The sequence below is a fragment of the Leucopleurus acutus genome (genome assembly GCF_964270905.1).
Source record: "Leucopleurus acutus genome assembly, chromosome: 2".
Classification (NCBI taxonomy): domain Eukaryota; kingdom Metazoa; phylum Chordata; class Mammalia; order Artiodactyla; family Delphinidae; genus Leucopleurus; species Leucopleurus acutus.
This window is the reverse complement of record NC_139143.1, coordinates 65,981,628-66,006,407: the sequence shown is the minus strand read 5'-3', so window position 1 is coordinate 66,006,407 and position 24,780 is coordinate 65,981,628. Positions and strand designations below refer to the sequence as shown.

Here is a 24,780-nt window from a genome sequence, read left to right as displayed (position 1 = left end):
CCTTTGACCACAAAGGTCCAAAGAGAGGATAAGAGGAAAGAGAGAAAACCCATCTTCACTGCTGGGATATCTCAATTAAACAGCTAGTTTTCAACAGTATTGGGGGGCTACTATGAGATACCCAGAGAAGAATAAGAAATGAGAAAAATAAGGTAAATTTTGAATAACACATCATAAAATGGAGCAGAAAACTGCAGAGTCATCTATCTGGGACAAATGCCGGAGTCCCAGGCCAAGAGTCCAAGAGTGTAAGCAGTAGATTGGGTTTACTAGGACTAAAGGGAAAGCAGGGATTGGGCAGCCAAGAGACTAGAGCAGAGCCCCACCCTTGGCAGGGAGCTTGCTGGAGGACTGGGAAACGAGTTCCTCTTTAAGAGCAGCTCCTCCCATTTTGCAATAATCCCCCCGAGTGCTGGTTCAGGGAAGCATTTTCTCTTTCAAACTGCCCAAATATCTTGGACAAGACTTAAACCTTCAGAAGAACAGAAGATAAAGAAAAGGTAGAAAAAGAAAAAAAGGATGATACTGTAATGATGCGAGAGGGAGGAGAGTGGGATTGGTAAATGGAGAAGGCGCATGCTATATTTATACCAAATATGGCCAAAATGAGAATGACGTATAATTCAAGTAGATATTTTTTACTTTCTGAGAATTAAGGATTATGACTTTTGTCATCCAAATCTACTTCTCTGCATACCTATGTGATTTTGTCTAAAAAGAAAAAAACAAGAGAAAAGTAATAGTCAGGTCTAAAGATATTGTCAGGAATAGGAAAAGATTAGGAAACATAATTTTTTTTAGAAGAGAATGGAGGTTGAGGGTAGCAGCTAGTGGGAAGAAGTTGTTTTTAGATAAAGAGACTTGACTTTTCTTTTTAATTGAGAAGGTGAAGAATATTATTAGGGGAGAAAAGAGGGTGACTTCCTGGCATACCAAAACACAGATATAGCCAGACTTTATTCCTCAAGGCTTATGTTAAAGTAGAGAGAAGAAATAAATATGTGTATTTATATGTGTATATGTATATGCATTTATATACATACACATATATATTTGTTTCTTCCTTCATACATACATAAATGTTTGTGGGTATAAGTGTGTGTATATGTGTTTTAGTGGTGAATCTCCTCTTTCTCCCATTTACTGTCTCTAGTACAGAGTAACTGACAAAAGGCCAAAGGCAAAGAAGACAAATATTTTGCCAGATCACCAGCCTCTTAATTTTGGAGAGTTGACTGAAAACAAAGTGCTTCTTTTGGGAGGAAAAAATATTCTCTTTAGAAATTAAAGAGAAACGCAAAGTATAGTTAGATAACTTAAAAAAAGTTCTGATCTATTTTCTTTCAATATTGCTTTTCTTGGTGCAAAAACAAAGTTGCTTATTAAGCCAAAAAGTGATACCAAAAAAAAATCCAAAAATGAGTCTTCAGCAATACTGTTGCTGGAAATGTTCCCTGGGCCTTTGCACAGGCAACCATGGTGAAGAAAGTGGCCATCATTGGAGCTGGCATCAGTGGCTTGGCCTCCATCAGGAGCTGCCTGGAAGAGGGGCTGGAGCCCACCTGCTTTGAGAAGGGCGAAGACGTTGGGGGCCTGTGGAAATTCTCGGTGAGTGGGATGCCACTGCAATAGACTGGGGAGTGAAATGGGAAGTGTGAGAGCACATTGCTTGAACACAGCCTTCCAAACAAGCTGTCGTGGCAGTTACACTCACTCTATGAAACACAACATCAGAAGCAGGTTGGAAAGTAAGTCCCTTACTTACTTCAAAAGTAAATGAGGTAGTGGGCTGGTTAGTCTCTGTGTACAGAGCTCAACTCCAATAAATCATTAATAAGTGAGCCACTTGGGGATAAAATATATGGTCAAATATTGGTTAGGTTTATGTAATGGAATTACATGAGTTATTCATTTAAAAAGCAATGGCTCTTTCCATTCTTTTGTTGGGGTTCTGGAACATCCTCTTAGTGATTCAGACCACAGATTTTAAGATTTCAGGTGCTGACTTTGGTCTTGCCAAAAACGCATAATTCATGAGATAGCTACGAGAGGAACCAAGAGTAGGACACACTGATTTGAAGTTCTTCAATGACTTTTTACTTCTATGCATTTATATGAAGGACTCTGTCAGCAGACATGCTTGTAAGCTGACGTTAAATCACTTCCTGCGTTGTCTGACAAGCATATCATAGGGTGTGCGGGCTGCCTTGTGCCCCCAACTCCCTCAGTGTCTCCAACCTTAGGAATGCTGTCTGGCTAAGCCTACTCCTGTTTTCTTCTTCTTCTTCTGATAAACCATTAACACATATGCAAACATAGGAAGATCATTAACCCTTTTTAAGTCACCATTTCCTTCTCAAATGCAAAATTAGTATTAAACTTTATAACTTAATGAAAGGTTGTATTTAAGGAGACAGTGTTTGTGACAGCTCTTTAAATATTATAAAGATACGAGAATTATTCTTATTAATGTAGATATTTTCTAGGCTGTAAAGAACTCGTCAAACCATGCAGTATCTTTTATAACATTGTGGAGCCCAGCGTGTCACTGGAATGTGCTGACAGATCTTCAGATTAGCACACTGATGAATCGTAGGGCTATTTTATTGAGCACTTTCTATATGCCAAACACCTTTCCCATTTAATTCAGTCTTTATAATAATCCTATAAGCTAGGTATGAGTTTTTTTCTTTTACAAATGAATCTGAAGCTTAAAAAGAAAAGAAAAAATGATAAATGGCTGGTAAATGGTAAAGACAAGACCCCAATTCAATCTGACTTGTCTCTCCAGCCTGAATTCTTAACCTCTTTTTAAACTACTGGGTGACATTTCAACAAGTGGCTTATTGAGCAGGCAAGTCTTCTACACAGTGATCTTAACCAAATCCTCATATTCAAACTTACTTTGCGGACTTCCCTGATGGCTCAGTGGTTAAGAATCTACCTGCCAATGCAGGGGACACAGGTTCCAGCCCTGGTCCGGGAAGATCCCACATGCCGCAGAACAACAAAGCCCATGTGCCACAACTACTGAGCCTGCGCTCTAGAGCCTGCGAGCCACAACTACTAAGCCCATGTGCCACAACTACTGAAGTCCATGCGTCTAGAGCCCGTGCTCCGCAACAAGAGAAGCCACTGCAATGAGAAGCCTGCGCACCGAAGCAAAGAGTAGCCCCCACTTGCTGCAAGTAGAGAAAGCCCACACGCAGCAACGAAGACCCAACACAGCCAAAAATAAATAAATATAAATAAATAAATAAAAACTTACTTTGCAAAGCATTGCTGAAGAAAGACACTGCTGATATAGCTTTTGAGAGCAGCTGCCTCTCTTGTTATTCAAGGAAGACTTTAAAATTTTGAACCTAGCATCATAGAGTGATAAAACTACACAGCTGCAAATATGTGCTACTCTTCAAGAAAAAGAAAATTAACCCCAGAGGCTGGAACCTCAAACACAGAAGCTGAAGCCTTGAGACACAAATGCTTATTACCAGGTCTTGAAACCTAATAAAACTTGCCCTGCTGGATTCCAAAATTGCTTGGGACTGGTGACTCCTTTTTTCCTTCCATTTTCTTCCTTTTGGAATGGGAACATTTGTAACTGGTACCCTGTGCCTGTCCCATCACTGTATTTTAGAGGAAGACAACATGTTTCCTTGTTTGGTAGGTCCAGAAATGGAGAATTTTATCCCAGGGTGAATCATACTCAATCTCATTCATACCTGATTTAGATGATGAGATTTAGGACTTTTAAGCTGATGATATATAAGTGAGATTTGGGACTTGATTTGATGCTGCAGTGGATTGAGACTGTGGGGATGTTGGGCTGAAGTGAATGTATTTGGCATGTGGGATAAATGTGAATCCTTAGGGGCCTGACAGTGGACTGTGGCAGGCTTTTCAAACAATGGCACCCTCAAAGATATCAGGTCCTGATTCTAGCACCTGTAAATGTTCCTAATAAAGACAAAGGATATTTACAGACATGACTAAATTAAGAATTCTGAGATGATGAGATTATCCTGGATCATCTGGGTGGGCCCGAGATGCCATAACATAAACCCCTAAAATAAAGAGGCAGAGAGAGATTTGACACACAAAGATAGAAAAGAAAATGCGACCTCATCAGAAAGAGAGATTTGAAGATGCTACGTTGTGACCTTGAAGATGGAGAAAGGGGACATTAGCCAAGGAATACAGGTGGCCTCAAGATGCTAAAAGAGCCGAGGAACGCTGGCATCCACCAGAAGCTGGAAGAGACAATGATTTTCCCCTAGAGCCTCTGGAATGAACATGGTCCTGCCAGCACTTTGATTTAGGCCCAGTGATACTGGTTTCCAACTCCTGGTCTCTGGGATCATGAGGGAATAAATTCCTGTTGTTTCAAGCTGTCAAGTTTGTGGTAATTTATTACAATAGCCTCACGAAGCTAATAGAAACTAATATACTTGGTTATTCGGAGTTTCCAAACTATTTCACCTCTGTGAGAGGACTTAAAGATTGCAAATGATGTTGTGACTTGCAGTGTTTCTCAAATACCTCTAGGAGTCTGTAGCAGTATACCTAGAATTCACATCATGGGATTATATTATAAAATCAGGTTAAATTTTGTATTTTCATTATCTTTAGTTTCTAAAGATAGCTCTTTACATTCTCTCAACTTTTTTTTCTTTCAGAGAGATCCAAATATTAGCTATGTGTAAAAAGGGTACAGTGCAGATAATTCACACTTTTGTAGCTGTTTCCTATAGCACTTTCCTATAGCCCTTCTACTTCTTTCTTCTAACGCCGATCTAAAGGCAAGATGATGTATTTCCCTCACCTGCTCTGATCGCTGAGAAGATAAAGTACGTTGTGACTAGGATGCAGGTCTAGGGGAAAGGTCTTTCCTTCTCAGGAGTCCCCCAAACAATATGTGAGTAAACTGGATTTTGGCCTGAAGTGTCATGAATAAAGTCTGTTTTTTTCTGGGCATACAACCCATTGTTCACTTCCCCTGACTTTTTTCTAGCTTATGTATCTATTTGATCTTTAATATTTAGTCTCTCCTTGTGTTAATTATAATCACTATCAAGCTTCCTAAACTCACCCAAAGCTATGAATTCGTCCACCTCTGCATCCCAAATGCACACTAGCAGAGTCAACAACCTAAGGGAGCAGCAGAAAACTCACACCATATTTCAAGATCACATTGCTTTCTGACGCAAACTTGGCAATTAATCTACCATTGAATTACTTGTCAAGAACAAGGCCACAGCCACATTGGCTTTTGATGTGATTGGAATATTCTAGTATTATATTAAAAATTTATATTCTACGGGCCTGAAAACTTTGAGTTATATGAGCCCTAATTCTAAATTTCTAGTGCTCAGTGCTTTTCATTATGAACTGGCAACTCTACATAGAGATCTACAGTTTGATCTTTCATCAGAGGGAAAATCATTTCAGATAGAAAACAATGTTAATTTTTTTAAGGAAAGAAATGTTTTTCTTTGGAGCCCCTTTTGGGTATTTTTTTTTTAACTTTATTTATTTATTATTTTTGGCAGCATCGGGTCTTCGTCGCAGTGCGTGGGCTTCTCATTGCGGTGGCTTCTCTTGTTGTGGAGCACAGGATTTAGGTGCATGGGTTTCAGTAGTTGTGGCATGCAGGCTCAGTAGTTGTGGCTCGTGGGCTCTAGAGCGCAGGCTCAGTAGTTGTGGCGCATGGGCTTATTTGCTCCACGGCACGTGGGATCTTCCCGAACCAGGGCTCAAACCCATGTCCCCTGCATTAGCAGGCAGATTCTTAACCATTGTGCCACCGGGGAAGCCCCTATTTTGGGTTTTTTTTTTTTATTGGCTCTTTAAATTTGAAAGTACAATCTGAAGAATTAGACTAATGTTTACTTTGTTATTTTATTTTTTAAGGATCATAGTTTTGGTCAAATAGTAGCTTAACAACTATTGCATCTTGCACTTTGGTCTGTCACTAGTTGATATACAACACTATAAAAAGATGAAATATGTCTTATTTTCAAGTGCCCATGGAACATTTCTAAAACTGACTCAACCAAAAAGCCTCAAAATTTTTGAAAAAATGTATAAATAAAATGAAATTCTCTGTTGCCAATACAATAAAATAGAAATTTATACCAAAATGATGGAAAATACTGCCTCCAGGAAATTTTTAAGTTCTCTCTTAAAGATCTATTGATTAATGTTCTTTTACAAGTTTGAGCCAATTCAATAAGACAAGCGATTGATAATAAAAAAGAGAAACTGGAAAGGAGGAAAAATTATCAGTTACTGCCTATCTGATTTTATACCATGAAGGACATCAATTGGAAAATGGCTGCAAAAAATAAGATAATACAATGAGGTTGGAACTACCAGACAAAAATCAATAGTTTATACATGTTTTAGAGTTAGCAAACTGGCTCTTTTTATACTAAAGTTGTTCTGTTTTATTTGGTCTATACATTTTTTAAATTTTTTGATCCATTATTTTAAAATCATGATATTTCACATAAAAATCTAGGGATATATCTTCTTTTGAAAAATTAGAAAATCAGGCAACACTGTATCTCCTCTTACTCTAATACCTGGCCTCTTTTAGGCTAAATTTGAATTCTCTGTTCCACCATATTCATTTTTGACCCATTTCTTGTAACTTCCTCTGTATTTACAGAATTTTTTTTGATTGGTGCTATGTACAAACAACAATCCCTTAGAATATTTCAAACAAAAGACACACCCATTTACAAGATTTTCCATCTTCTCTTGTTCATATAGTTATACCATTCTTTTCGTTTAAGTAAACCTTCATGCTTATATTATTATAACCATGTAAATACTGTTCATTGCTATATTTTCTTTCTTAAATAACTTTTTGTTTTCACTGGAGCTAATAACTGCCTTGTGCCCTTTGTTGGTTTAATTTTATAAATGCTATCTCTAATTCAAACCCCAGGCCATCCCACAGAATTCTCTCAGCATGTTTAAACACACAAGGTGTTTCACCAGCTTAATTCTTCTCTCAACTATCTCTTAAAGATACTCTTTCAGATTGTCTTCCTTCTTTTCCCTAGGCTAGCTACACTGCTTTACCCTGGGTAACCCTATTTTCTGGAAACCTTATCTTTCTACTATTTTGTTTATTCTCTCATTTTAGTAGACTATATGAGAGTACATTCTCAGTAGTTTTCTGAAAAATTATATATGTGAAGTAAAAGACTGTAGACTTTGAATGTCTTAGCGTATCATTATTTGATCCAGATTCCCAGTTGATTAGATCTAGTCTTAGCTTTCACCTTTCTTTGGTCTGTTAAGTCAGTTATCACTCATGCATCTATGTTCTACTTTCAAAATATTGTTGTTATTTCTTGTTTGCTTTTACTTTTTTTTCTTTTTTTTCCTTGTGGCTTCATACCTCTGATACCTTTACAGTAATTTTAGTGGAAAAAGAGTTAAATGCATCTACATAATCTTTCATGTTTAATCAGAAGTCTGGATTACTTAAGTAATCAAAAATAAATAAATAAAGCTACTTCCATAAATAACCAAGGTTTGGTTCTTTGTTGAACACTTGCCCCACAAAAAACTTATATTTGAAAATGCAATTTATGACTCTATAGTCATTCTCTTATGAACTTCTTATATCATCAACTTAAAAGAATCAGTCTATAAACATGGGCTCTGAGATACACTATAATACCAAATAGGAACAGTAAGATGTTCATGACATATTTTTGTGTGTTTTTTTTTTTCTTTTTTAAGCAAGTCACACATGATGTGGTTAGTTGATGCTGCAACTCCTCTCTCATTAATCATGGCCTTTTCGGAATCCAAGAAAAACTGAAGACCAATCAGCTCAGCATTGCTAGGGGGATTTACTGAATATTATCCTGAAGCAACCAAAGTTGCAAAAGCACCTCAAACCTGTCTCAAAGGTTTGCATCATTTTTATTATATGAAACTCCTCCCTTGTTGTTACATTACATAATTTTCCCTGACTTTGGCTTGCTCCAAAACCTTACCTTTGGCCTTGTATTAGTTTTCTATTTCTGCGTAGCAAATTACTGCAAACTTTAGCAGCTCAGAAAAACACTTACTTATTACTCTCAGGTGTACAGCATAGTTCAGCTAGGTTCTTTGCTTAGGGTTTCACGAGGTCAAAAATAAGCTGCTAGCTGGGCAGGGCCCTTATCTGGAGGCACAAGGGAAGAATCTGCACCCAAGTTCATACAGGGTGGTGACTGAATTCAGTTCCTTGCTGTGGTAAGATTAAGGTCTTTGTTACCTTGCTGGCTGTAAGTTGGGATTCCTCTCAGCTCCTAAAGGCTGCTAGTATTCCTTGGCATATGGCACCCTCCATCTTCAATGCCAAGAACAACAAGCTGAATCCTCCTCATACTTTGAGTGATATGATATTTACAGGTTTCACCCAGACTCAGAGGGCAAATGACTGTACAAGGCTGAGGAGCACTAAGGGTCACTCTTAAAATTCTGTCTACCAAATGCCTCATGTTATAAGTTGAGGGAAAGTCATGAAGCATGTCAGCGAACCCTAAAACTCTCACTCTGTCCTGGGAGATCCTCTCCCATTTTCTCCTATGAGGTCTTGACATGTTGCAATGTTTCGTCAGTAAGTAATACTAGACTACTAAGTGTTCAGGTCACTCGTTTATGTCTAGCATAAATAGAACAACAGACAAATGTCCAGAATTACATAGAGAGAAGCATAAAAGCATTCTAAGACACAAGGAGTACCCCCAGTTGGCACAGCTTAATCTCTAGGTCTCTTTTGGATCAATGCTCAGTCTTTCAGCTCCCCTCCTTGCCCCTCAGCTCTTTCCAAAATTGTATCTGGGCTTATGGAGAAGGAGAACTTAAATGACCTTGGGGTAAAGGGAAGCCAAAGTTTCCCAAATTCAAACACAGGTCTTGGGACTGTCCTCTGGCCGCTCTGGTCTCCTGATGTTTCTATTCTATTTGGTTACCATTCACACTCATCCTTCAAGAGGATAAGACAGCAGTTGATGAACCTGGAGACTGTCCTCTCTTAACTTAATCAGGAGCCACTGAATCTGCTTGCTGAATAGACCTCACTTGCCAGGTCCAGTTTTCTCACTGAGTCCCTGACTCAAGTGGTCCACTCTGCATCTCTCCTAAAATGTCACTTAGCTTCCTCCATGGCAACTCTCTGGTAAACTACGTACTAAGATTCTCAGATAATTTCTGCATCCCTGTTGGGAGCAAGCAGGAACTCCTATGTTTTGTTCAAACTGAATGGGTTCAAGAGAACTAAACTAAACTAAAGTTCTACCTCTTCCTAATCATTGCTACTTGACTCTCCTGTGTCAACCTCCCCCTACCCAGGCTGGTTCAGGGGGAGGCTTTGATATGTATTCTGGTATCTTACCAGAATTTCAAACGTGAAAACAAAAGCCCCTCTTCCCTCAGTGTTCCCCTCAATGTTAATTTCAGAATTCCAGAATAAAGCTTAGGACTTAAGTAATCCACCATTACCCCTTTTTCTGCCTCTATTCGCCTTTCTCCTTACCCAGTTCTTTAAACCAATGTTTTTCAGACTGGAGATTATGACTCATTAGTGTGCTATGATATAAATTAATGAATCAATCTGCATGTTTAAATGAAATGTATAGGAAGTATGTGTGCAACTCAACTTGTTGAAAATGATTTATTTCATAAAACTTTTGTCCCCACTGTGTGTGTGTTTGTGTGTGTGCACGCACTGGGTTGCAATATAAAATATATTACTAACTATGGGGTATGGGCAAAAACATTTGAAAAACTGTTCTAAACATAACCAAACTTCTCTCTGCCCTAGGTACATAAGAAAATATCATGATCTAATCCACCAGAACTACCTCATGACATGCTAAAGGAAATTTTTTTCATTGTTGTAAATAAACCACAATAAAGATTTGCTGTTTAACCATTTTAAAGTGCATATAGTTCTGTGGCATTAAGTTAATTCACATTACTGTGCAATCATACCACCATCCCTCTCCAGAACATTTTTAATCTTCCCAAAGTAAAATAATACAGAAATTAAACAATAACTCTCGATTCCCTCCTCTCCCTGGTCCCAGGCAACCACTGCTCTTTCAGTCTCTATAAATGTGATCACTCAGGGTACCTCAGCTAAGTGGAATTATACAGTATTTATCTTCTTGTGACTGGCTTATTTCATTTAGCATATATCCTCAAAGTCAATGCCTATCACAGCATATGTCAGAATTTCCTTTCTTTTTAAGGCTGAATAATACTCCATTGTATGTATATATTACATTTTGTTTGTCCATGCTTATGTGTTGACACACTGAAATCATGCATGGGTGAATTTTGGAAAATATCTATCACTGTATTTAATGGCTAAAAGGAATAAAATTATTCCAGTTACATGTTCTTTAAAGGACATGATGAAATTCAGAATTTGTTTCCCTTAGAAAAGCAAAGATGTTAAGCAAGATATATTTTTCCACATTCTAAGTTCCTTTATCATCAAACTGTTTAAGTGAAGTTAATTTATGCCTCATCTTATTTCACTTACTTGTGGGTAAAGGCCGACTGAAAATGAGTGCTAATTATTTGGAACTGGCCCTGACTGTGATAAGTATACTCATTCACAAACTCTCTTCCATTTAAAACCATACTTTCACAGGACCATGCCGAGGAAGGCAGGGCCAGCATTTATCGGTCAGTGTTTACCAACTCTTCCAAAGAGATGACATGTTTTCCGGACTTCCCTTTTCCTGATGACTTTCCCAACTTTATGCATAACAGTAAGCTCCAGGAATACATCACTGCGTTTGCCAAAGAAAAGAACCTCCTGAGATACATTCAACTTAAGGTAAGATGTTATCAAGAAATTAATTCGGGGCATTGCTGTGAGGAATTTTCTTTTTATTAGTAGATTCCCATTAGTTCTTTCAGTGTCTCTTTCTTACTTGTCAACATTTTTAACAATGTGGCTTCTCTGACCCTAGATTTAGAGAATACACATTCTTCTCAAGAATATGTAGGAAATTTACAAAACTTGACCACATTCCATTAACTTAAGAACTCTTTTTTCCTAAACAATTTATGGGTCAAAAAAGAAAATGCAATGGAAATTTTAAAATATTTAGAGCTGAACGATAATTTAAATTCTACATATCGGTATTTGTGGGAAGCAGAGAGAGCAAAACTTTCATGAAAATTATAAGCTTAAATGCTTATATTAGAAAATAAGCTGGGGCTGGGGCTGCTTTCTCCTTTTAGGCTCTGAAACTCCCCCTCCATCCAGTCTAATTTCTCCACTGGTGAGGAGCCTTCCCAAGGTGTGGGAACCTTTCCTCCTTTACAGCTCCCTCCCCGGGCCGCAGGCGCGATCCTGATTCCTAAGGTTTTTCACATAATCCTTACACACACTAAAATTTGAGAAGAACTTATGCTCTGAATACAGACATCTTTCATTTTAAGACAATAATGTTAAAAATAAAATGGCTAATAAAATACGTTAGGAAATGTTGTTACTAAAAAAATTATTGGCCACCAGATTATTTACTACATGTGCTACATGCCTCTTGTAAACTATGATTCAATTCACTGTCATAGCTCCGAAAGGAATCACTCTTCTACTGCAGAAAATACTGGTCATACACAAGGAACCATGTGGGGATAAAAAACATATAGACCATTTAATGTTTTGAATTATTCTGAAGGAATTTTGAATTTGTAATATGTACCTTCATAATGAATTAAGTATTTTTCCTAAGACACTATTAAAGATTTTTTTCAGCCTATTTGATCAAGTTGGTGCCAAACCTACCTGTTAGCATAGAAAAAAAAGAAGGCTATCTTTCTGTGTTTCTCTTAGACACTTGTATCCAGTGTAAATAAACGTCCTGATTTCTCAGTCACTGGCCAATGGGACGTTATCACTGAAAAGGATGGTAAAAAAGAATCAGCTGTCTTTGATGCTGTAATGATTTGTTCTGGACATCATGTGTACCCCAACCTACCAAAAGAGTCCTTTCAAGGTAAGGCCAAAATTTAGGGTGCCATCTACAAATCTGACACGAATGAATGACCTTGATAATGTCTTTCTTACATATATAAAAGTACAATTTATAAAAGTACACATTAAATTAAAATATGCTTCCACTGTATCTAACATACCTGGTGTGCTAAAATTCCAGATTACTGCAACTATATTCACCCACAAGATCTGTTACAGCAGTTTTTTTTTTTTTTTAACATCTTTATTGGGGTATAATTGCTTTACAATGGTGTGTTAGTTTCTGCTTTAGAACAAAGTGAATCAGTCATACATAAACATATGTTCCCATATGTCTTCCCTCTTGCGTCTCCCTCCCTCCCACCCTCCCTATCCCACCCCTCCAGGCTGTCACAAAGCACCGAGCCAATATCCCTGTGCCATGCGGCTGCTTCCCACTAGCTATCTACCTTACTACGTTTGTTAGTGTGTATATGCCCATGACTCTCTCTCGCCCTGTCACAGCTCACCCTTCCCCCTCCCCATAACCTCAAGTCCGTTCTCTAGGAGGTCTGCGTCTTTATTCCTGCTTTACCCCTAGGTTCTTCATGACATTTTTTTTCTTAAATTCCATATATATGTGTTAGCATACGGTATTTGTCTTTTTCTTTCTGACTTACTTCACTCTGTATGACAGACTCTAGGTCTATCCACCTCATTACAAATAGCTCAATTTCATTTCTTTTTATGGCTGAGTAATATTCCATTGTATATATGTGCCACATCTTCTTTATCCATTCATCCGATGACGGGCACTTAGGTTGTTTCCATCTCCGGGCTATTGTAAATAGAGCTGCAATGAACATTTTGGTACATGACTCTTTTTGAATTTTGGTTTTCTCAGGGTATATGCCCAGTAGTGGGATTGCTGGGTCATATGGTAGTTCTATTTGTAGTTTTTTAAGGAACCTCCATACTGTTCTCCATAGTGGCTGAACCAATTCACATTACAGCAGTTTTTTAAATGGAAATCAAATGATTCATATGTTTCCCACTTTTCACTCAGGTCTACAACTTTTTAAAGGCAAATGCTTCCACAGCTGGGACTATAAAGAACCAGGAATATTCAAGGGGAAGCGAGTCCTGGTGATTGGCCTGGGGAATTCGGGCTGTGATATTGCCTCAGAACTCAGCCACACAGCTGAACAGGTACGCCTCCCAGATACTAAGGGAGCTCTTTAAAGGGACAGACACACCATTTGAAAGGTGTGATAACGAAACGGGAGAAGAGCAGGGTGCTTGACCGGAAGACTAAGTAGTGTTTCATATAGCTCAACTTCCCTGGTAACTTGTGAAATTTTAAATAGCTTGTATGGCAAAGGCAGAACATCAGCAAGGAGTGATGTTGCCATTCAACAATCTTCTTCTTTGGGACATTTAGTGTCTAACATGTGTCCAGTAAATTCCTCCGAAACTAATGGGATCATTTTGGGATCATCAGATAAGCACTAGAAGAAATATGACTAGAATGCAGTTATTCGTCATCAACACCAGAGAAGATTTGATTAAGATATGAAAATTTGCCTGGAGGAGCATAACAGAGTGTTGACCCTAAGATGTAGATTATAAGGCAGGGAGTTTATTTGGGAGAGCTCTCTGGATGAATACCTCTGAGGGAAGGGAAAGAAGTTTTCCTTTACTTACTCTGAAGCTAGGACAGTCCTTTAGAATTGTCTCTAGTTGAAGTGAGAGGCTGGGCCTTTATATCCTTCCATGAACCAGTCACTGAATGCAGGGAATCCAAAAAGAGTATAAGTTACCAAACTAACTGCCAAAGAGGGCTGACAGCTGAGGGTTGCCTTCTGGCAACACTCCCAGAAGCTGTTATAATAACTCCATTCCTAAAGGCAGATCTGGGGGATATATCACAATATCCAGTACAAATGGTCACCACTTTAATGGTTGAAATGGTGTTTTTTAAGGTCATCGTCAGCTCCAGAAGTGGCTCCTGGGTGATGAGCCGGGTCTGGCATGGTGGCTATCCATGGGACATGATGTTTATCACTCGATTTGAAACCTTCCTCAACAACAACTTACCAACAGTCATCTCTGACTGGTGGTACGTCAGGCAAATGAATGCAAGATTCAAGCATGAGAACTATGGCTTGATGCCTTTAAATGGGTAAAGTAGACTTAAACATGATATGCCTGCTAATTTTTATTTCAGTGTCAACAACCCTAATGTGTGTTGTAACCCCCAAACAAATCAAAGTGAAGTAATCACCTCTCACTTTTCAGAGGATAAAGAATTGCAAAAGTTAAGGGTATTTTCCTATTCACAATCCTCCTTACCAGATTTGCACAGCTGTGAAGTTATATAATATCAGTACCTCAGGAATTAGTCCCTAGAGTTATGATAATAGTAGTCAACATGTTTTAAGCCCTTAATACACGCCAGAGTCTCTGACACGCATTACCTCCCTTTGTTCTCACAACAACTATGAGGATGGCTCTGTTATAATCTTCATTTCAGAGATGAGAAAACTGTGGTTCAATGTAGTTAACTTTACCAAAGCCGCACAGCCAGGAAGTTAAAGCCATGTCCAAATTTGCTGACTCTAGAGTCCCTCACTCTTAGCCACCTTGCTCTACTGACTCTTTCTTAATGACAAAGTTAAGCAAAGCAGAACTTTCCCTGTGCTTCGCTCTCAACACCTGCCCCTTAATGGAGCCCTCGCACTGAACTATGGCCACAATGTTTACATCTTCAGTCTCCTCCTCACTCTCTCCTATAACATTCCCCAAGCCAGTCACATGATAAGAAATTACTTCGACGTGGGTGAAAAACCCAAGTTTATAAGCTGTTTACATCAAAGTTAATTCATTAATTCAACAAATATTTATTAAGCATTTATTATGTGCCAGGACCTGTGTTAAATCCTGTGGATATAGCAGTGAACAAACACATAAAATCCCTGTCCCACATTCTAGTAGTGGGAAACAGACAATAAACAAATAGCAGAAAATCATACGATGACATGTATCAGGGAGGAAAAACAAAGCAAGCAAGGGTAACAGGGAGTGCCATCAGGACAATTTTAAACACTCCGTAGGGGAGGTCTCACTGAGGAAACTTTTAAGCAAATTCCTGAAAGAGATGAGAAAATGAGCCATGAGGATATCTAGAGAAGAGTATTCTGGACAATGGGAACAGCTAGGACATCACCTCTTCAGGGGTATGACTGGTATGTTCAACAAACTACAATGAGCTTCTCTTCCTGGAGAAGAGGGCTCAGGAGAGTAGCAGGAAATGAAACCAGAGACATCAAAATAGCCAGTTGATGTTGGGTCCTGTAGGCCACTGTAAGGAGTCTGGCCTTTACTCTGCAATTGCAGTGGGAAGCAATTGCAGGCATCTGAGTAAACTGAAGACAAGATCTAAGTTAATTTGAAGAGATCACTTTGGCTTTTATGGTCATCACTCATTATAGATGGGTGGGTCAAGGAAGGAAGTGGAAACACTGGGTAAGAGGCTATTGTCAAAGAGTGTTATTCCTATGTTTTCCTCTAAGAGTTTACATTCTCTGATATAAATCACAACAAGATCTTTTTTGACCCACCTCCTAGAGAAATGGAAATAAAAACAAAAATAAACAAATGGGACCTAATGAAACTTAAAACCTTTTGCACAGCCAAGGAAACTATAAACAAGATGAAAAGACAACCTTCAGAATGTGAGAAAATATTTGCAAATGAATCAACGGACAAAGGATTAATCTCCAAAATATATAAACAGTTCATGCAGCTCAGTATTTAAAAAGCAAACAACCCAATCAAAAAATAGGCAGAAGACCTAAATAGCCGTTTCTCCAAAGAAGACATACAGATGGCCAAGAGACACATGAAAAGCTGCTCAACATCACTAATTATTAGACAAATGCAAATCAAAACTACAATGAGGTATCACCTCACACCAGTTATAATCGGCATCATCAGAAAATCTACAAACAACAAATGCTGGAGAGGGTGTGGAGAAAAGGGAACCCTCTTACACTGTTGGTGGGAATGTAAATTGATACAACCACTATGGAGAACAGTATGGAGGTTCCTTAAAAAACTAAAAATAGAATTACCATATGATCCAGCAATCCTACTACCTGGGCATATAGCCAGAGAAAACCATAATTCAAGAAGACACATGCATCCCAATGTTCGTTGCAGCACTATTTACCAGGTCATGGAAGCAACCTAAATGCCCATCGACAGGCAAATGGATAAAGAAGATGTGGTATATATATACAATGGAATATTACTCAGCCATAAAAAGGAAGGAAACTGGGTCATTTGTAGAGACATGGATGGACCTAGAGACTGTCATACAGAGTGAAAGTCAGAAAAGAGAAAAACAAATATCATATATGAACACATATATGTGGAATCTAGAAAAATGGTACAGATGAACCGGTCTGCAAGGCAGAAATAGAGACACAGATGTAGAGAACAAATGTATGGAAGCAGAGGTAGTGGTGGTGGTGGTGGAATGAATTGGGAGATTGGGATTGACATGTATACACTAATATGTATAAAACAGATAACTAATAAGAACCTGTATAAAAAAAATATATTTTAAAAAAGAGGCTATTGTCAAACATCCAGATGAGAAGGGTAGGTGGCTTGAACTAGGATCGTCAGTGCTCAGAAGTGGTCAGATTTTGGATAGTTTGAAGGTAAACCCAAACAGCATTTTCTGTTAGATTGAATAACAGATGTGAAAGCAAAAAAGGGGTCAAGGATGTCTTCCAGACTTTTGATCTGAGCAAGAGGGCAAGGATGGAGGTGACATCTATTGAGACGTGGAAAACCATGGGAGGAGCGGAAATTTAGTTTTAAACGTATAAAAGTTGGAATGTCTATTCGACATTCGCACAGAAAAATGTGGAAACGCAGTGGGATACACAAGACAGAAGAGACATTCAAACCGTAAGTTTAAAATGTGAACTGAAACAACAACAACAAAAATGTGGACTGGTCAGAATATAGATAGTACTTAAAGAAATGAAAACTAGATGATGTCTCTTGAAGAATGAATGGAGATGGAGAAAACAAAAGGTATGAGGGCTGAGTCCTGGGGCACATCATCATTTAGAGGTCAGGAAGAGGAGAAGAATTCAGCAGGAGACACTGAGAAAGAATAGCGAGGTAGGCAGAAAGGAATCAAGAGTGAGTGATGACCTGAAAGCAAAATGAAGACCGTGTTTCATGGAGGAGGACACCATCAAGTGTGTCAAATGCTGCTAATAAGTTGAGTAAAGTGAGGAGTAGGAGTAGACCATGGGATCTGGCAGCTTGAAGATCCTGGTGGCCTTGACAAAAGAAGTTTCAACACAGCAGTGGGTTTAAGATAAATGGCAGGTAATTCGAGCAGTTGAATCCAGCCTTTTTCCAATCAGCATTCCAACCAATCTCATTGTCTGGCTCAGTTTCCTCCCCAGTGGAGTCTACCTATGGCTCTCTCACAGCTCTCACCGTCCTATAAGAACAAAGTCTTTTCCTCCAACACTATTCAGTTCACCCCTAACTTCAGATTTATGCGCACTCACTAGAGATGTTACTGAATAAAAGTAATCAGAAGTTCTCTCTTTCCAGATTTCCAGCGGCCTCTTCCTGCTCCTGGCCTTATCTAAATTCCTAGATGCTCCCTCCCTCACCTGACTTGTGCCTTTGTCTGCACGGGGCTCACACTTCACATTTTATGATAGAACCTGACTGCAGTCTTCCCACCTTTAGCTTCCTTCCGCCTATCTGATCTTCTTTACATCACGATGACCACTTTGGAGTATGCTATGTTAAGAATAATGTCTAACATTTCGAACACTATGTATGTGCTACAAACTATGCCAAATTCTTTATATTACTTAGGTCTCCCAATGACCTGTGGTAGGTATAACTTTATTGCCACTCCAGATGAGAAAGATGAGGCAAGAGAAAGTAAGAAAACTTAATTTGATCAAGGTTCACAGTTGATAAGTAGCAAAGAAAAAAATCTAAAGACCCAGGTACTCTGACTTAAAGAGTTTTTCCTGCTATAGGTTTTAACAGGGGGAAGGGCCTGAGTGCTTATTCTGGGATTTAGAGAGAGCTCTGTGGAAGAGAAGAGAAAGATCACAGGAAATAGAGAAGGGATCAGCAAACAAACAATTTCTCTTACTCCACAATGTTGCCTTACATCAGTTTTGTTCTTCAACCATATTGGTGACACTCCATGGCACATTAAAAAATCTTGAGTCGTTTTCTCCTTCCTTACTAATTAACTATTAACAATCATTAATTAATTATTATGGACCAATAAAAGAAACAGGAAATGTTACTGTTCTAATGGTCATCTCTGTTTTCCATACAGCACCCTGAGGAAAGAGCCCGTGTTCAATGATGAGCTCCCGGCTCGCATTCTATGTGGCACTGTGACCGTTAAGCCAAATGTGAAGGAGTTTACAGAGACTTCGGCCATTTTTGAGGATGGGACAGTGTTTGAGGCCATTGACTGTGTCATCTTTGCAACAGGCTATAGTTACGCCTACCCCTTCCTTGATGACTCCATCATTAAGAGCAGAGACAACGAGGTCACCTTATTTAAAGGCATCTTCCCACCTTCACTGGAGAAGCCAACCATGGCAGTGATTGGCCTTGTCCAGTCCCTTGGAGCTGTCATCCCCACAACTGACCTGCAGTCTCGCTGGGCAGTACGAGTAATAAAGGGTAAGCAGACAAAGAAGCTCATTGATGGGAAAGATGGAAGCCAATGAGAATGGCTTTGAGTCTTTGTGAAAACAATAATCCTAATAACAAGGGACAAATCCTAGGTCCCATCCAGTTTCCAGAATCTATAATTCTACATTTTTTAGTATTATATTTTATAAACAATTAAAAACATATTACATTGAATTGTCATAAACAATAGTACAAGGTATTATTCAAGGAGTAGTTTGTGATTAATAACTCCTTAGAACTGTTAATTACCCAAGACCTTTCATTAAACTTGAGAACACCAGAGACTCTCATCTTAAATGCATGACAACTTTATAAAATTAAGATTTCAAAACTCAATAGAATGACATTTCTTGAAAGGTTAATAAAAGATGTTTCAAAGCCAATATCCAGCCAACTTTAAACATCCACAGTCATGAAAAAAAATTATCATTGCTAGAGAGGAAGTGGATTTCCTGCTCTATTTTCTTCCCTGCCATGGATCATTAGAAGCAGAAAGCACTTGGTGTGGTAGACAGTCTCTAAGGAATACTAAATCCCTGTATTTTAAAAAGAAAAAGGAAACAACAAACTTGATTGGGGCCAAGCAAAGAAGGCAGGCAGCATCATCCAGCCCTAGGCACTGGGATCAGATTCACACTAAGCTTTAAATGCAGTTGTGGGCCAATTCAGACAATAAGACCGAACAGGGCCATGGTTAAAGAACAAATAGAGATGTCAAAGTTTAGTGTGCAAAGTCTAGTTGGTCTTAAAGGTATGAAAATTATGGATAAGGAATCTTAGCCGGTCTGCTTCCTTTGAAGCCACATCTAAGGCTTCCAGTCCTACCTGACTTGCTGGGGTTTAAATGTTCTTTTATACTGGTGGTTGGAAACTGCAACTACATAGCCTGCATCATCGCCCACCACCAGGCTACTATCCACATCATTACAGTCCTTTATATCAGTGATCTCTCTGAATCTCCTTCCCTCCCTGGTCCCCAAGCAGAGATGTGTTGCAGGATGATGTTACTCCAGTGAGGCAGCAGCCAGGAAGGTGAGGGCATGAAATTCTACTTAGAAAGAGCTAGGCTCAGGGTCCAGGTTCAAAGAGACTGGCATTAAAATGTGGGACACTTACTCTCTGTGTGGACAAGAGTTGTAACCTGGGCTCTGAAGAAAGGAGACAAGGCAGATACCCAATCAACAGAGAACTGATGCACAAGGCAAAGACTCAGTCTTGGGGGAAATGGAAGATAAGGCAAACAATCCAATTCGGGGGAACCAGGGTACCAGGACAGAGGGGTCAGCTACAAGCAGCCCAATGGCAATAGCTGGTGGGCTATGGAATATAGCCTCTTCTCCATCTCTCCTCCTGCCCAAGGACAGAATGAGTTCCAAGGTTTGAAACAAGGCCATGTCTACAGACTGTTCACATGACCCTGTCTATAAGGATTTCAGGAATAGGGAGTTAGGCAAGTCATTGTAGGTCTTGAGCAATCAGAGCTAGGCTGGGAATTCTGGTTCCAGGTGATCGCAGAATTGCCAAAGAAACCACATTAATTTGAAGCATCTGGGTACAGAAGTTTGGGTCTAGATTTCAGAGAATTCTGTAAATTGATGCCAGAAAGAGCGTGAAATCTTGGGGCAGCCTCAACTCAGATTTGGTCTCCTGGGATTTCCCTATATCCTTGGTGACTTACGGACAGTACATATCTTCAGTCTCATTCAGGAGCTATTGGCTTTTCAGAGAGAACCCTGCGGCTTCACTAAATTCTCTATCTTATCTGCTGGAAATTCCCTTTCCTGGCAAAGCAAGATAACTTCCTATGAAGATTTTTTTTCTTAAATCTTAAAAAAGAGATGCCTATTTACCTTTGGCTATAACTTATTAGATAACATACTTAAAAATAAAGCTGAGAGATTAGAATATATAATCTAATATTTTGAAACTGATTTTTTAAATCTGATAACTGGTTTAAGTGCAAAGATACAAAGATAAAAGATTATTTGGGTAATGGCTTTTAATTCTTGTGATGAGTATCATCACTGAGAAGATTGGGAATGACCTGTATGTTTGTCTCAAAATTTTATTTTGCTAGACAGTGACCAAAAATTTGGAAATACTAATATGATTCATAACTCACTATTAAAAAGGAAACATTGCAAGCTGGTCCTGTGCCAGACTTATTTAACTACTATCATGTCTTTCCCTTTTTATAGGAACTTGCACTTTGCCTTCTGTCAAGGACATGATGAATGACATTGATGAAAAAATGGGGAAAAAGCTCAAATGGTAAGAGCAGCTATTGTAAAGGGGATGTAGAATTTTCATAGAAAAAGCAGAATTTGTGAATCCTTGGGACTGTTTTAGTTTTAAATGGCCCTGAGTGAGGTCATTACGTTGACAGCTATGAGCTAAATTCAGCCATTCAACAAATATTTATATCCAGGATCTATTTTGCACCTGATACCCCACTAAATCCTGTTTTAACCCTCCATAGCTCCTGCAATATGTCACAGAAAGGAAACCCAGAAAGATTAGAAGTTAGAGGAGTTTGGGAACATGTGGGTGTGGACTTCAATTTTCTAGCCCATAAATCCTCTAAGATGTAAAGGCTGCCTTCCAACAGATGGCTCTAATAAAATGAGAACTAGTCAGAAGAACCGGGCTCCAGTCCTACCTCTGTCACTAATTAGCTCAGTGGCCATGAAGTAATAACCTCACTTGAGCAAGAGACAATTTACCTACTTGTAAATGTGAATAAAAATGCCTTTCGCAGCTGCCTTGCCGTGTTGTGGAATGTCCAAATGAGATCAGTATGAAAGTCCTTTAGTAACAACTACAAAGTACAGGATAATGAGCAATAGTCCCCTTACCAACACAAAGGATAGATGCTGATTCCCATGGATAAAAAGGTGTGAGGCATTTTCCCCGTTCTTGTTCCTATACAAAGCGTGGATGACCACAGTCTTGTTTCCTCTCCCGCCCCTAGGTTTGGCAAAAGCAATACCATACAGACGGATTATATCGTTTATATGGATGAACTTGCCTCCTTCATTGGGGCAAAGCCCAACATCCCATGGCTGTTTCTCACAGATCCAAAGTTGGCCTTGGAGGTTTACTTCGGCCCTTGCAGCTCATATCAGTTTAGGCTGGTGGGCCCGGGGAAGTGGCCAGGAGCCAGAAATGCCATCCTGACCCAGTGGGACCGGACGTTGAAACCCACGACGACAAGAATTGTTGGGAGTCCTCTGAAGCCTTGCTTATTTTGCAGTTGGTTCAGGCCCATTCTTATTTCTGTTCTGTCAATTGCTGCTTTCCTTGTGTTGTTCTAATCATCATTCCATCTAGGATTCTGAAAGTTACTAACACTACCTGGGAAGAAACTTTGCTATTTAAAAATTAGGAATTGCACACCTCCTACTTTCCTATTTAGCAGGCGTTAGTCAGTAAGACAGTACTATTTCTAGGCCTTTAAATAAGCCCCTGTAAGAATCATGTCATGATCTAAAGAACATTAATCAATTCTCTTCAGGTCCCACTAACATTTCATAATTCCATAACATTTCCATAACATTTCATAATTAGATATATCCTCTTTATCTCTAACCTAAGTCATCTCCTGAAACATTTGACATGATTCCTTTTCTCCTTAAACAATGTTTGAAATATGTATTTCAAATCTAAACAAAGAACAGATTAAGCAGAGTAGCTGCAATATGATAGTCCCAGCCTACTTCTACAAACTATTTGCAGGGAGAATTTGGCTATTATGTTCTATTTCTGTCCTCCAGGTGATTCCTCCTGTCCTGGCCAAGAAACATAGCATGGAGACCCCATTTATAATGAAAGTTAGCAAGAAGTAACTCATTTTATTTAGATTCTCAATAAGGAACCAACTTTCCAACATGTAGCAGCAAAATAATGACAACAATAACAATAATAATGAGTAGAGCACCAAATATACCTTTTAACTGAATGGACAGTCTTTTAAAAAATTAAATATTTAGCCAAAGCTATGACCCAAGCCTAATAAAACCTGATACAGATCATATAAAATTATATACCCTTATAGAATGGGGTGCCAGAATAAATCTAAAATTTTATTTTTTAAAGTATTATTACATGTTACAGATAAATTTTGATAGCTAAAGATTTTCAAGTTTGACATTATGGAGCAGATAAAATAATCTGTCAGCGTCACCAGCCACCAGAGGGCTCTGCATGTTGTTGAACTCCATATTTCTTACTATACCTTCATTTCTTTTTTTTTTTCCCCAAACAGACTTTATTAAAAAAAAAATCTTGTGCTATACTTGGTTATAAAGGGACAGTCACAAATTTGGGGGAAAATACCATTTTATCTTTCTTATTCATTATTCCTTTCTTTATTATGCTTCTTTAGACGAAATACTCCTTACAAAATCCTGGAATCCATATTCCTTATGAAATACTCCTTACAAAATTTCTAATGAAGCCATTAGAGCAACAAGAGAAGGAGGAGATCACATTTTTCTCTAACACTTTCTCCTTTTCTTTTTTTTTAAATTCTCTTGATATTTTAATCTTTGGAGCTAAGATTTATTATGGATGTTGTTGCAGACAACTTTAAATCGTTCCCTTTTCCTAATTGTTTAAGGTAGCAAAATAATATTCTGCTTTTAAGGTCTTCTCACAGATGTGAAGTATTCCCAAATATTCCCAAGTGAAACAGAACTTTTCTTGAAACCCTGTGGCCCACATGGAATCAAGTAAACAAATTAAATACAGCACATAAAATTTATTTTGTTTCATGTTATAAATGCTAGTATGCAAAATAAATTGAAGATTAAAATTGATATGATAGTTTCTTTTATTCTTCCTCATATGATTCTTTAAGTTTTTGTAAACATTAATTGGCTCATTAACAGTTTTCCTAAACTATTGTAGCCAACATACTCTCTTAATAGTCCTATTAACATCTATCTATTCCCATACTAAACTGAACTATTATCAGTCTTAATTACTTTGGTACATAACAGTAATTCTCAATCATTCAATTCCACAAGTTACTCTGATAAGACTAAATATGTGTGTGTGTGTGTATTTCAACTGACACACAATTTGAACATATGAAGCACAAAAGATTTTTTTCACTCCCAGTTTCATCTAGAAATTCTTACCAGTTCTTAAAAGTGCATAGTCAGATATTAAAAATAAAAGCAAATAAGATTTTTTTTGTACAGCTGTCATAGCTATGCTGATTAGATATGAAGCTGACCTGCAGGATCACAGGATTATTGGCCACACCCACTTTCCGCAACGGGAGGAAGGACCTTGAAATGGATTTCGGCAATTCAGCCATTCAGAGGTTTCCAGCTTCTGAAGCCAAGTAGCAGTTTTGAGCCAAATACTGAGACCAAAGTCAGTCTTCAGTGTATTTACCTACCAATCTTCTTCACTTCCTCTTTTCCTTCCTGTCTTCTTCCTCTTTATCTTCCTCTTCTTTCTTCTCTGTTACTATTCTTACTTCTTTTTTTCTTTCTCTAACTTCTTCATCTTCCCTCTTCCCCTTCCTTCTTCCTTTTTCCTTTTCCTTCAGCAGAAATGATTGGAGGCAGGAGTATTCACTTTGAAGGACCCTTGGATCTTCTGGGATGGTGTCCCACATGCTAACCCCAAACTGTCTTCCAAGAAGTGAGCATGCTCCCCTAGACACAATCATGCTACATGCTGTGATGAAGATGCTGAGTTAGATATGGTCCCTGTCTTCAGTCAGGTATAGTCTGGTATGTAACAGAGAACTGAAAAAAAAAAAAGTCTAACTTTGCCTTGAGCAAGCAAAAACTTCTAATTTTTTGTAGAAATCCAGCCTCTGTGTTCTCAATTGCCCAAGATTTTCAGAAATTGCTAGCATCTGCTATGTTAGAGTTTAATTAAAGTAATGAAGCTTAATTCATATTCAGAATAACCCTTTAACACAGGTCTTATCACCAGGGCTTCTCAGAAGTCAAGAGAAGCCTGAGACTTTTTTCTATCAGAACAATTTTTTAAATGAAGAAATGTCA

General features: G+C 38.5%; 1 protein-coding gene across 3 annotated transcripts; it reads left to right on the top strand.

Annotated features, from left to right (window-relative positions):
• Positions 1 to 358: 358 nt before the first annotated feature.
• FMO3 (flavin containing dimethylaniline monoxygenase 3) lies at positions 359 to 23,568 on the top strand. 3 transcript variants are annotated; one of them, XM_082833058.1, is made up of 9 exons: positions 359 to 500; positions 1,376 to 1,608; positions 10,670 to 10,858; positions 11,867 to 12,029; positions 13,053 to 13,195; positions 13,969 to 14,168; positions 18,387 to 18,742; positions 20,953 to 21,025; positions 21,726 to 23,568. In XM_082833058.1, exons 2-9 carry the CDS (start codon positions 1,477 to 1,479, stop codon positions 22,066 to 22,068), a joined length of 1,599 nt encoding a protein of 532 aa, XP_082689184.1. In that variant the 5' UTR covers positions 359 to 500; positions 1,376 to 1,476; the 3' UTR covers positions 22,069 to 23,568. The 3 variants fall into 3 exon arrangements, with proteins under 3 accessions (XP_082689184.1, XP_082689183.1, XP_082689185.1); XM_082833057.1 differs by having other exon boundaries at positions 360 to 500; positions 1,471 to 1,608; XM_082833059.1 differs by lacking the exons at positions 359 to 500; positions 1,376 to 1,608 and adding an exon at positions 7,794 to 7,931.
• Positions 23,569 to 24,780: the final 1,212 nt, after the last annotated feature.

Bases quoted from the DNA above. Each gene is read 5' to 3' on its own strand.
- FMO3 (XM_082833058.1), top strand. From the start codon at position 1,477: ATGGTGAAGAAAGTGGCCATCATTGGAGCTGGCATCAGTGGCTTGGCC. The intron at 1,609-10,669 runs GTGAGTGGGATG...ATACTTTCACAG, and splicing joins GGGGCCTGTGGAAATTCTCG to GACCATGCCGAGGAAGGCAG. The intron at 10,859-11,866 runs GTAAGATGTTAT...TGTTTCTCTTAG, and splicing joins TGAGATACATTCAACTTAAG to ACACTTGTATCCAGTGTAAA.